The 13440-nt window shown below is 38.5% G+C and overlaps 1 protein-coding gene across 1 annotated transcript in view; it reads right to left on the bottom strand.

The window, feature by feature from the left end:
- LOC121367845 (tetratricopeptide repeat protein 28-like) overlaps positions 1 to 13440 on the bottom strand; it is a 132324-nt gene that overhangs the window by 3487 nt on the left and 115397 nt on the right. Inside the window, exons 5-15 of the mRNA XM_041492264.1 lie at positions 11031 to 13337; positions 9673 to 9813; positions 8564 to 8841; positions 7224 to 7476; positions 6514 to 6691; positions 4565 to 5903; positions 3349 to 3580; positions 2880 to 2956; positions 1636 to 1744; positions 947 to 1054; positions 24 to 223 (exon numbers count right to left, since the gene is read on the bottom strand). Of these exons, the coding sequence (XP_041348198.1) occupies positions 24 to 223; positions 947 to 1054; positions 1636 to 1744; positions 2880 to 2956; positions 3349 to 3580; positions 4565 to 5903; positions 6514 to 6691; positions 7224 to 7476; positions 8564 to 8841; positions 9673 to 9813; positions 11031 to 13337 (5222 nt within the window). The remainder of the gene's footprint in view (positions 1 to 23; positions 224 to 946; positions 1055 to 1635; positions 1745 to 2879; positions 2957 to 3348; positions 3581 to 4564; positions 5904 to 6513; positions 6692 to 7223; positions 7477 to 8563; positions 8842 to 9672; positions 9814 to 11030; positions 13338 to 13440) is intronic.

The following is a 13440-nucleotide window of genomic DNA, read 5'->3' as shown; positions in this document are numbered from 1 at the left end:
CCAGTGTGTACAGCCTGACTCACCTTGTTCATTAAATGGCTTCTGGTGTGTTTCATTTTCTCCATCTCAGCTGGGTTGAAGAGTGACTTCTTCCCACGTGGCGACTGCGGTGGCGGCGACGAGAAAGTTGACGTTGACATGGAGCTGCTCTGTGACGACGATGACAGACTCTCCATGCTACTGGATGTGTTCAGGGAGTGACTGCGTGGAGCCTCCATCGCATCTGTGAAGAGAAAATAGTCTAAATGTATCAAAAGTTATTTCCCTTTACATCCAGGTTCAAGTAAGGTGATTTTGTTATATTTCTGCAAAGATAAACAATGCAGTTTAGGCTGAAATTTTTTGTAAATATTAAAAAAGTATTTCACTTCTGCAAAAATTAACGGTGCAGTTTGAAATGTAATATTTTATACTATGAACTTTCAGCTGAAAACATTTTAAATGTAAAAACAGTTATTTCCCTTTACATTATGTTGAAATAATGAGAGGTAATTCACTTTTTAACAAATGTAAATTATGCAGTTTGCAAAGTAATATTTTAAGCTTGCACCTTCTGTTTGCAGTCAAATGAAAAAAAAAAAAAGGATTCTGATTTAAACTGTTAATCATATTTACTAAGATTAAAACAACAGGAAATCTAAAATCTTTCTATTTCCAACCAGACAGAAATGTATAGTTATCTCCCCTACAAGACATGTTCATGTCTGGGAAGTGCAGTTGTCTTTCCTCTATTACTAAATTATATTATAGCTCAAGTCGGATCTACAATCTATTTAATGGATAGCCAACAACAATCAACATATTAACAATTATTAATTTAAATCTGAAGAAAATGGAACTGGACTAGTCTGATGGGAATAGGTAGAAATATCCACAGGTTAGAGGTCCGTTAAAGGATGAAAAGAAATAGTTCTTATTTTAATTAATAACCAATGTTAGTGCTCACCAAAAACAGCTGCTAAGGCGAGAAGCGCAAACTGCAAATGACGACGCACAGCTTGTTTACTGAGTCGTAGAGTCACATTGTCTTGACCAACATCAACCAGGTCCAGACCTGAAAAAAAGAAATGTTTTATTTAACGATGCACTCAACACATTTTAATTACAGTTATATGGCATCGGACATATGGTTAAGGACCACACAGATATTGAGAAAGGAAACCCGCTATCGCCACTTCATAGCCTACTCTTTTCGATTAGCAGCAAGGGATCTTTTATATGCACCAACCCACAGACAGGGTAGTACATATCACGGCCTTTGATATACCAGTCGTGGTGCACTGGCTGGAATGAGCAATAGCCCAATGGACCCACCAACGGGGATTGAGAGACCTGAAGAAAGAGTCATCAACATAAAATATTGTTTAGCTAATACTATTACTTTTAGCTAATAGTGTTATGAAAATATTAAATTCCTTCATACAAAATAAGAAAAGGTTATTAACTAAAAGTACATTTAGCTAACACTATTATAAAAAACATTGATTTCATTCCTTCATACCAAATAAGAAAGTGTTATTAAATAAAATACTTTTCTAACAGTGCTATAAAACTCTGATATAATAGCAAAATTTGTTTTATATAGAAATATAAAAACCAGACAAAGGGTTCCCTTCTCTAAATGGTGGAACTTACCAAGAGAAGCGAGAAACTCGTGACAGCCGGGAGCTCTCCAGAGCTGAACGTTGACGAGAACATCAATACCAGTCTCCTTGGCCGACAGCTTACTCAAAATCACACGCATCTGAAACACATTCAGGTGTAATTAAAAAATACATGCTTATGTTATTGAACTATTGACACTGCAACCAATTTGCAATTATAAAAGTAAAGTGACAAACTTGTCAGTAAATCCTAATTTGTTTTTCTAGATGTATGTAAGGACAGTGGACATTTCTGCACAGCTGTGATAGGATTACAAATTCAATAAAAACATGCATGTCAATCCCTGCAATTAAGAAAATGTCCCCAGCAAAAAAAACATGCTGTTGAAAAGAAAATGAATATACAGTAGTCCAAAAAAAGTAAAAAAAGCATTGTGAAGAATTAAAAACTCCATGGTAATCACCACAGCACTGCCAAATGCTGTGAGCAATCTGATTAAAATTAGCTGGTCTACCAGTAGATCTAACAGCATTGCGTGGACTCCCATGTCCAGGTGACATTTCATCTATAAATAACAATTTAAATATCGCCAATTACACTTCGCCTTTTATAGCGTTATTCGGGAGCATACAAATTCTAAAAATATCGGGTGAGACTATTTATGCAATAGGCGAACTTGTTGGTCTGTTTCAACATTAAAAAAACAGGGGGAAAAGTGCAGTAATAAACTAAGGAATTGTATATTAGTATAAACAGATTTTATGGCTATACCATCACAGGTTTTTTTTTCCGTATTGAAACAAATTTTATATCGAAATTGTTTCCGGCAAACTTTGTAATTCACCCAAATCATTTCGTATACCCTTGGCATAATCTCAAAATGTTTTTAAATTCTTTTCAAATCACTGGCATGATTTTGCAAGTAAGGTTTTGATTGGTCGATTGAAAGGTCAACTGGACATGAGCTCCAACAGATCCATAGGTAATAGTAATTAAGTAGTGGAGCTAATTTTAATTAGATTGGGGTTGGATGTACATCTCTTCATTTTGCAAACCACAAAAAAAACCCACCCAGCTGTGAAGCTATATTTTATTGCTTTGTGATATTCTGAATATTAAGAGATTACAACCACTGTATATGGGACATGTTTACAAATATTGCATACACATGAGAAATGTAAGTTCTTAATGTGACCAGACATGGTGAAAGTTGATAATGCAATCTGGAATGTTTTTACAGATTTATAATAAAGTATTAGTCAAGTTAAACTCACCACAACAATAAGTGCTTCTCCAACATCGAAATTTGTGATGAACTTGCTCAATGCTGTCACAGAAATAGGAGGAAGACCTGAACAAAAAATATTTGAGATTATTTATTAGATTATTAAAAAAGATTACTGATGATTTTAGCTAATTTTAAAACAAGCCTATTCTCAGGATGTATACTACCATTTTTCTGTGAATCATAAAAGTCACAATTTATCAGACATGAATACATGATTTTATGAATGGATATTTTTCTTAGAAAACGGACTGTCAATAGAAAAAACCCATCTGTTTTTAAATATTGCTCTAATGTGGTGTTTTTAGAAGAAAAAAAATCCTATGATGCATATTCATCACCACTGAAAACAGGCCTAATCATAATAAAATATCTTTCAAGTTGAATTAAATTTTGACTTCATCTTCCAAATAACTCTAGCCGTATTTACGATGGACATCGTATATTAAGTATCTCACCTAGCAGTGCTTGCAGGCTGTTGCTGGCTTGGGTGAGTCTGTCGGCCGGGTCGGTCATGGGGAAGAACACGGCTGGAGGTAGCCCGTTAGCAGATGGCTCGAAGCGGAACCCGACAGCCTGCAGCAGATCCTTCCAACCAGAAACACCCCCCACCTTGTTCTCTATACTCTGGTACGTTGTGTACATCGAGTTCTTCGTGCCCTGGTGGATCCTCTGCAGGGACTTCTCAATCTGAAATGTTGAATTGGGAGTCATAAAATATTTTGCACTAGAAATTAAAAATGCCTTATTTTATTAAATGACAGAACTGGTTAAATGTATATGAAATGCACAAGGGCTTTCATTTTTAGACAAAATTTAATACTTATTCCCTTTGTTCAACATAATAATAAAACAATAGTTTAATAGTTCACCAACTAATTACCGGTAATCTGCTAAAATACGTCAGAGTCGGAGGAAACCCAATTTCCTTTTAGAATGACACTGTCACAACAGCAGAATATGGAAAACAATGTTATTAATACATTAATGTATGCTTATATCTTAACTACCAGACAAGCTGGTATTTTAAATGAAATATTAAATACTGTTTTAAAACAACATATGAAAGCAATTATTTTATATATTCACCCACAAAATATTTTATTTTTTATAAACAAAATATGCTATGAAATAAAAATTCAGCAGATCTATAAGGCATAAGAAAAATGTACAGTGCCTCCTCCATCCAGTACAATGATCAATTCTGGAAAACCCGTACTAATTTCTAAAGTATTACACAGTTGTCTACCCATGATCAATTCTTGCATACTGGTTTCAATTTCTAGAATATACTTTTAATACACAGTTGTCATCCCATGATTAATTCTTGAACACCATTACTAATTTCTAAAATATACTATTGATACTCAATTCTGAAACACCCTTACTAATTTTTAGAAAATACTACCCTTGATTAATTCTGGAACACTTTTAATAATTTCTAAAATATACTATTAATACACAGTTGTCTGCCCATGATCAATTCTTGAAAACCTTTACTAAGATCTAGAATATACATGTACTATTAATACACAGTTGCCTACCCTTGATCAATTCTGGTATATGCATACTAATTTCTAGAAAATACTATTAATACACAGTTGTCCACCCATGATCAATTCTGGTATATGCATACTAATTTCCAGAAAATACTATTAATACACAGCTGCCTACCAGGTGCAAGAGAACTCTCATCGCCTCCCTGCACTGTGTTGGAGACTGGAGGATCTCACAAATAGCGTGTCCCATCTGTGCCAGTTTGCTGCTGAGCTTGATATCACTGCCCACCAGAACCCACCCACCCCAGTTAGATGGGTGGGAGAATTGGTGCGTGCACTGGACAGTCTTAATAGCCTTGGACAGAGCCTGAGTCACACGTTGGCCTTCCTCCAATGACAGGTACATTGAACGCATCAACATTTTAGTTGCCTGGTCTGGCACGGGCCACAGTGAGAACAAGACACATTGTGCCCCTGCTGACAGGAGAGATCTGGTAAGGCCAATAACTCCGTCGGTGTTCACACGGCCAGCTCTGTCGTCTGTGTAGGCTGAGTTGAGAACGACTAGTTTGGCATTGAGTTTCAGGTTCAGGATATCGGCTGCAGTGAGGAGGTATTCCGACAGTGCAGGTCCATCGAACGAGCTGATGTCACTACCAGCATCGTCCGAATCAATGGTGGAGAAATGTCCTGATGATGTCACCGATTCACTGGGAGACAGGACAATGGAGGACAGCTTCCAGGAGATGTGGGCAGCAAAGTGAATCACTTCCACCTGCTCTATCTGATGTAGGACGGATCCTTTGGTTGCCTCGGCTCCAATCAGCGGTCTGCATGACAGAATCTCACCCACGATACCGGCCTCGAATTCGGCACCGCTAATCTCACCGAGATGCCAGTGCTGGCAGATCGAAGGAGTCAGTTTTGGATTGCCCACCACAAGAGCTCCTGATGAGCCTATCACAGGCCGGCCATGCTTATCGGTTTTGTGCGAGTTCTGAATGGCGTTGATGGATGGAACGATGATCAGGTTGAACCGCTCAAACAGATACTCCTGGTCCTGCTTCTCCTTCAGCATCATGAACGGGATGAGGAACAGATCTCCCTGGAGAACCAGAACAAGATCGACCGGGCCAGGGCTGTCGACATTCTCCTGATTGTCGGTCATGGTCCGCAGTGTCTCTTCCATCGGTCCAATCAAATATTGGTACAACACAGTGAGCGGAGACTTTCCTCCAGAGGAGGAGGAGGTGGTGGTGCCTCCTTTGACGTTACCCCTCCTGACGGAACCCCCTGGACCACCGAGACTGCTGCCTCCGAGACTGAAGAGGCTGTTCAAGCTGTAGGTGGAGCTGTTGAAGGCATGGCCACGGTTGACCATGCGCAGGAAGCCCGTGCGGTCATTCTCAGCATTGAGCCGGTCTCCGAGTTCCTCTAGCTGTAGCTGGAAGACGTCGTCGCTCTCTCCGTCAGACTCGCTCAGGTTTCCATTCAGTCGTGCTCTCTGGTGAGATCTGGTAAACGTAATGTAAAAGTTAAATTTTGTTTAACGACACAACTAGAACACATTGATTTATAATCGGCTATTGCATGTCAAACATTGGGTAATTTTGACACCGTGTTTGAGAAAAAACCTGATACATTTCCCACAGACAAGACAGAATATACCACAGCATAAGATACATGTCATGTAAATTGATGCAGTAGGTTAAAAAATCTGCTAGTATGGGCTGAATTTGCAAAAGGTATTTATTCTTTAGACACATGTAACTTCTCTAATCAGCCACGTATATTTTACAGTTTGTGATAAATGCAAACGTATTTACACTTCACACTTCATATTTTGTCCATGTTTAAGGCTACATACATCTAAAATAAACATTCAATGATCACCCTTAATAAATTCACCACTTTGTGTTTTATTACAAGGTTTTTTTGGGGGTTTTCTTTCTGAGGTTAACAGCATTTTTAATGCAGCTTTGATTTTTTACCAACATCTATACCAAAGCATAAAAACTTAGAAATTTTTTTGGATTTGTCAAAATAAGATTTACTTTATATTAAAGTCTATCATTAATTTTTATAGTTTGTTTACATAATAAAAACATTACCCAGAAACCCTACCTGTTAATGCTTGCACTATTTCCTGTCACATGACTCTCCACCCCAATGGTTTCTCGGACCTGACCAATACAGTGGTCAAGAATTGATGTGTTTGAGAAACTCAGCATGCTGACAGTGTCACTGTGTTCGTGGTCACTCTCCAGTTCAGACAGGCTGATCGCATGGAACTTGATAACACCTGAAATCAAACATGGAACTGTAAATTATCTATTCCTTTTTACACAGAATATGGTAAAATCATCTATTTATTATATCATTATTTTAGTACAGTCTGTTAAGCAGCCATTTTTGTAAAGAAGTGATTTTTGATTAGTCTCCTAAATCATTTAAGATAGTAAAAAAAAAACCAAAACAACAAAACCCCAGTGTTACGAGTGTCTATTAAAGACTGAAAAATCTCAATGTGAGAGAAAAAAAATGATCTACAACAAACACAAACAACTGATAATTTTTCTTATGTACCCATCTAACGTATAATTTAAAAAACAGCAGCAACAATACACAATAGCTAGTTGACATAACACAATAAATTTCTTATATACATGACCTCACACAGCTCATCTTGCAATGACTGGTTGAAATGTTCCGATACCTGTATGTTCCCTAGAGAAGAGAAAATATGATCTACAACACCTCAAAAGATGGTTATTATCATTTGGTGGGTATGACACATTTGTCTAACAAGAACTCAAGACAATACCATGACTTACCATCTTGAGGACTAAGCAGCCAGCTGTAGAGAAAGCCTGCTGCAATGGAGAAAGACAGCACAAACGCATTCCTCTGCTTCACGGTGTTGGTGATCTGTTCTATCGTGATGGGGGACAGGTCCATTGTGGTGCCGTTAAAGAGCCCCGCCGAGCCCGCCTGGCGTTCCAGCAGGAGGTCGATAAACGCACGGGTGCACGCTCTTTCTGCCACAACTAGGGCCTCCTCTTGTTGGTTCAGGGCCACAAGAACTCTCTGGGAAAACAGAAATAAAAAACAGTAAGTAACAGTTAAAAACTATACAATGTTTTATTAAAATAAAGAATGGTAAAATAATTATTCTTAATTTAAGAACATTGTCAAATCAGAAATAAATTTTAAAACAATACAGAGTTAAAAAGAAAAAACAAATAGTTAAGTAAGTTGTAAAGTCATTAACAAAAAGTATAAGAATTTAAAAGCTTGAAATTTCATAACAATTTTAACAATATTAATTACTTTGCGTACCACAACTACTCTCTATCAAAACTGAATTACAAATAAAGTTAATGGGTTGGCTACTATATAATTATTGTTTATGATATTCTTTACACTGACCACTTTGGCCAAAATATCAAAGAGAGAGTGTTAACTTTATTTGTGATTAATTCCCTTATTTATTTTAGTGCTATGATATGATGAAACCATTAGAGACCATGGCATCACTCCGATGGTTTTAGTGCTATGATATGATAAAACCATCAGAGACCATGGCATCACTCCAATGGTTTTACGATATCATAGCATTAAGACAGCTTTGAAAATATGGTGCCTGACTTCAAAATAAAAGTACTCATAAGAATTTCTATATAATTTTTTTTTAAAGCAATTTAAGTAATTTAGGATATATACACATTGAGGACATCAGGTTTCTCCAATGACAAATTACCGTATTTCCTATAATAAGCGCTCGCGCGCTTATTAATTTCAAAATGGTCACAGACCCGGTGCTTATTGGAGACCTGGCCTTTATTTTTTCAAACAAATTTTAGAAATTAAAGCTAAAAACTACAAAGTTACTTACAATTTTATATATTTTTAAACTTTAATTTCGGACTGTAACAAAACTTTAAACTTTAACAAAACAATGAACAAATTAATATTATTTGTCCATGAAAAGTGCCTAAATTATGCCAGAGAGTAATCAGTTTTTGGCTGTTTATTGGAGGCCCGGTGCATATTAGAAGCCAAACACATATCAGAGGTCCAGCATTTATTTTGTTGCAAAGTGTTACAGACCCAGCACTTATTGAAGGCCGGCGCTTATTTGAGGCCCGGAGCTTATTAAAGGAATACGGTATACCTGAAGAGCTTGGTAGCATGCGGTCTGGAGATCAAAGAGAGACAACTTGTAGTCGTTGCTGCACTGTGTCTCCCGTCGGATCATCTCAAACAGGTCGGCCGCCTTGTACAGCTGGTGCTGACACTCGGACAGGTTCCCCGCACCCCACAGGGACAGACCCAGTCTGTGGCGGATCTTTGCCTCGTCCTCCCGCCGACCTAGCTGTTCGGCAATCTGTAAACCTTGCTGCAAGTACTGAACCGCCTGTGTGTGGTGACCCAGAGCATGGTGAACACGGCCTGGAGGAAACAAAACAGAAAAACAAAATCATTGCAACATGATAAATACATTTAGGATAAAAATGTAAAGGTTTGAAAATATGGTAAAAATTTTGAGTCATGGAACATGGGCAACATAAAGAATATTTAGTAAAGGGCATTTAGTGGGGGCAAAATAAATTTGATGGGCTTGGTATTTTAAATTTTTTAAAAGCTTAATATTTGTATATTTTTTTGCATTTTGCATCTGATTCAAATCATATGACTATCTCACATTATCCTCAAAAACAAAATCAAGAAACCAAACTATGTAAATTTAATCAGAATTGTACCTTGATGACACTGAACATCTGTTGTCTCTTTTTAAAGCTTGACACATTAATATGGAAATTTTGGACAACAACAAGAGAGAACAAGTTAAAACAGATACCGGTAAGTCAAGCTGAAAACTTTTAACATGTAGCTGAATAGTAAAAACTTTACAAATATAAAACATAAAATACTTTAAAATCAAATGCTCGTATCAAAGTTTGTTTTATTATTTTATCCAGACAGTGATGTAACATTTAACAAAATTGTTTTGCAATAGGATACGAGAAAAATCCATTTACAAATGCATTTCCATGGTAGAATATTACACCATGAAGTAAAAAACGTATCCAAACTGATGATGCAAGCATTTTTAATGTGGCCAAAGAGGCTCTAAAACGACCACAAAAAATGTCCACCACACACCAGAAAACACTCCTCCCATAAGCAGAGAACATTAACAGGCAATAAACTCTATATGGGGTTTGTAAGGAATCCCATTAAGTGCTGTGAAGTGGGAGTTACCACCCCTAGACTACTGACCGAGACTGCTGTACGCCAGGGTCTTGGCAACACGGTCGTTCATCTGGGCGGCAATGCTGAGGTGCTGCTCCTGGTATTTCACCGCATCTTCGTAGTTGCCCAGCGACTCGTGAGACAGGCCAAGGTTACCGTAGGCACGACCTGCAATGACCAGAAACACGTTTGATGAGCAGGACATTGGCTTACTGTTCATCTCATGTAACAGCAATACTGATAACCATAATACCAACTATACTTTACTCAGAATGCTGATTACCATAAAGCATGTTCAATATACATAATTGAGGATAACCTCAAAAATGTCTGCTTTGTTGTGAAACAACTCACTAGTTTAGTCAGTAGTTTAATTTTCTTCTTCTTATTATTATATAGAGGATATTTCATGTTTTTTGTCAAATATGATTTATATCTCATTGAGTGAAGTTTGAAATCATATCTCACGAGTCGTGCTTGCGTAACGAGTGATATAATTGCAAACTTCATGAGGTGACATATAAATCATATTTGACAAATTTTCTATTTAGGTATTATATAACTTTTGGCAATTTACCTTTATTTCTAAAATGCCAGCAGCAAAATAGTTCTGGCTTTCTTACAGTGAAAATATCACATTTTAGAGTGAAATAGTGAAATTGATAACACTTTTATTTCACTGATATTTTAAGATATTTCACTGAATGTTATATAATAAATTTTATTATTATTATTTTTTAATAAACATATTACATTTACTATAAAATAAAATAAAATGAAGAAGAAATAAACACTGAATAAATGAGTTGAAACAAATTTTAAAAATTAGTCGGGTGACAGAAAATAGTACTGGAGGTACATTTTTAAGCTTGGCTTAATATATTATAAGGAAAAAATAACATGAGAACATTTAATGCTGTAAATTATCATTTGTATAAATGATTATTTAAAGTTTTTATTAATCAAAGTTTCAATACAACAAATTATTCTATCATATCTATTCATGCAAACAATGGAATCTGCTGCAGTTTTAATTATTATTTAATCTGTCTAAACTTTAGACAGCTATACTAGAAACTATCCAAAATGTTATACATGTAGTACACTATTTTGAAAATGGAGAAAACTTGGATTGTTTTTCTCTTTTCGTGAATACTTAACATGACCTGACAAAGAAATAAGATGGTGTCTGTCACCTTTAAGTACAGCCACAATGGAAGATTCTTGATTGTAAATGAAATAGTAATTTTTTTTAAATACTGGTTCATTCAGAAGTATACATAACATACTTACTAAATATTTATTCTAATGAATAAGACTAAATTAAAGGAACACTGTTAAAACAAGAAAAAAAGAAAAAAAGAAAAATAGACTGATCTACTAACACTGGCAAGCTGTGCTTTCTGTTGCTTCTGCAATCTGCAGATCCATCTGATGGTATTTGAGAGCCATCTCATACTCTCCCATCTGTTGGTACACTCCTCCCAGTCCACAGGCAGCATCACCCTCACACTGCTGATCCTCCATCTCCTGGGCGATAGACAGCTGATGCTCCAGGCATGAGATTGCTTGCTCAAAGTTACCAAGGAGACTATGCAAACAGCCGAGTTCACCGTAAGCTGATGCTTTGGCAGCAGAAGAGTTCAGCTCATGAGCAACAACCAGCCTCTTTTCAAAGCACACCAGAGCCTGTTGGAGGTTTCCAATTGCTCGGTGTGCATTACCAAGACCACGGTATGCCCGGTCCTGTTCAGAAAGATTCCCAGACTGTTGTGCCAGGGTCAGAAATTGTTCGTGGCATTTCACAGCTTCCTCGTAGTCACCCAAAGCTTCGTAACAATCACCAAGGTTACCGAATGCTTTCCCTTTGTCTTTCATGGTAGCACTTCCATACAGTTGCTCCAGCATGGCCAGCTGCTGCTCGAACAGGCCTATGGCCTCCTCATGCTGTCCCATGTTCATTTTAGTGATGCCAAGATTACCACAGGCTTGAGCCTCTAATCCACTGTCATGGAGCTCACGGCTTCTTTCCAGCTGCTCCTCATAGCACTTGTAAGCATTCATGTAATTAGCCAGAGACATGTGAACATTTCCTATGTTGCCATGGGCTCGGCATTCACCTTTCAGATCATTTGTTTCTTGTCTGATGTTCAACTCCTGAGTGTGGTAACCCAGTGCCTTGTCATACTGCTCTATGATCCGATGTGCTATGCCCAGAGCCCCATAAGCCGTTGCTATCAAGTCCTGATCCTTGCACTGCTTGGCCAGCTGAAGCTGTTGTGTGTAGATCGCTATAGCTTCATCTGGAGTCCCAGTCTTCAGCATTATGTCGCCAATGTTACCAAGAGCTCGGAACTTTCCTGGAGTATTTTTTAAAGCATCCATTAAACCAAGGCACTTTTTCTGACATTCCAGTGAATCACTGAAGTTCTTGAGAGACTTGTGGGCCAAACCGAGGTTGCAATAAGCCCTGGCTAGAGCCAGTCTGTCCTTGCGTTCTCGAGCCAAAGACAAGTCCTGTTCATAGTAACGGACAGCCTCGGCATAGTTTTCCACTGTGTAATGAACATAACCCAAATTGAAGCAAGCTTTGCTTTCACCCTCCACATCATGCAGCTCCTGACAGAGAATCAAATTCTGCTCATAGAACGAAATTGCACTGGAGTACTCTCTTCTAGCACAGTGGAAGTTTCCAAGATTACACAAGGCTCGTGCTTCACTCGCTGTATCCTTGAGTTCACGAGCAATGTTCAGGTGGGCCAAGTAATTCTGTAAGGCATGCTCGTACATGCCCAGAGCCTGGTACGCCACGGCCACATTACCGTGAGTAGACCCTTTAGAATGATGATCGTTTACCTCAGAGGCTATGGCCAGCTCTTTATTGTGGTATTTCACGGCCTCTTCGTACTGACCTAGAGCACTATGAGCATTGCCAATGTTCCCGTAAGCACGTCCCTGACTTGCTTTATCCCCTAGAAAAGTGGCAATACGTAAATTAGTCTTGTGGAGTTTCAGCGCTGCTTCGTACTCTTGAAGCTGGTGGAATATAATCCCCAAGTTGGCACACGCTCTGGCCTCCGCCACGCGATCACGAGTCTGCAAGGCGTTGTCCAGCTGCTTCTCGTGAAACACTTTGGCACCAATGTTATCACCAGCACACCGCGCGGCGTGCCCTAACCCAGCATACGCCCTTGCTTCCAGAGTCTTGTCAGTCTTCTGCTCCGCGATCTTTAACACCTGCTTGTGAAACATCATTGCACGATCGTAATCTCTTTTATAATGGTAAGCACTTCCTAGATTGCTGAAAGCTCGAGCCTCCTCTACCGGGTTGTTAGCTTTCTTGGCGTTCTTCAAATGTTCCTGGTGACACTCGACAGCATTGTCGAAGTTTCCCATAGCCAAGTACACGGCCCCGACATTGCCGATCTCCCGGGCTTCGGCCAGCTTGTCTCCACTCTGCTTCCTCAGCAAGACACACTGTTTGTGGCTGTTCAAAGCATTGGGGTAGTCCCCGATAGCCGTGTAGACATGACCCAGACTACTGAGGGCAGACGCAGCAGTTTCACGATCTTTGGACTTCATGGAGAGTATCAGCTGGTAGCGGTTGTAGGTCAAGGCCTCTTTGTAGTTACCCTTGGAGAAGTAGGCTGATCCCAGGTTGCCATAGGCACGGCATTCACCATCTTGATCACCTGCAAGATGGAAACATATCATTTTAGAAGCATATTCAAAGTCACGGTTAAAAGGAACCACCTACTAAAATTTGGTCACTTAATACAGCATGGCTAAAAAAAA

Source organism: Gigantopelta aegis, chromosome 3 (genome assembly GCF_016097555.1).
Source record: "Gigantopelta aegis isolate Gae_Host chromosome 3, Gae_host_genome, whole genome shotgun sequence".
Lineage (NCBI taxonomy): Eukaryota > Metazoa > Mollusca > Gastropoda > Neomphalida > Peltospiridae > Gigantopelta > Gigantopelta aegis.
This window is presented reverse-complemented; position numbering and strand designations above follow the sequence as displayed.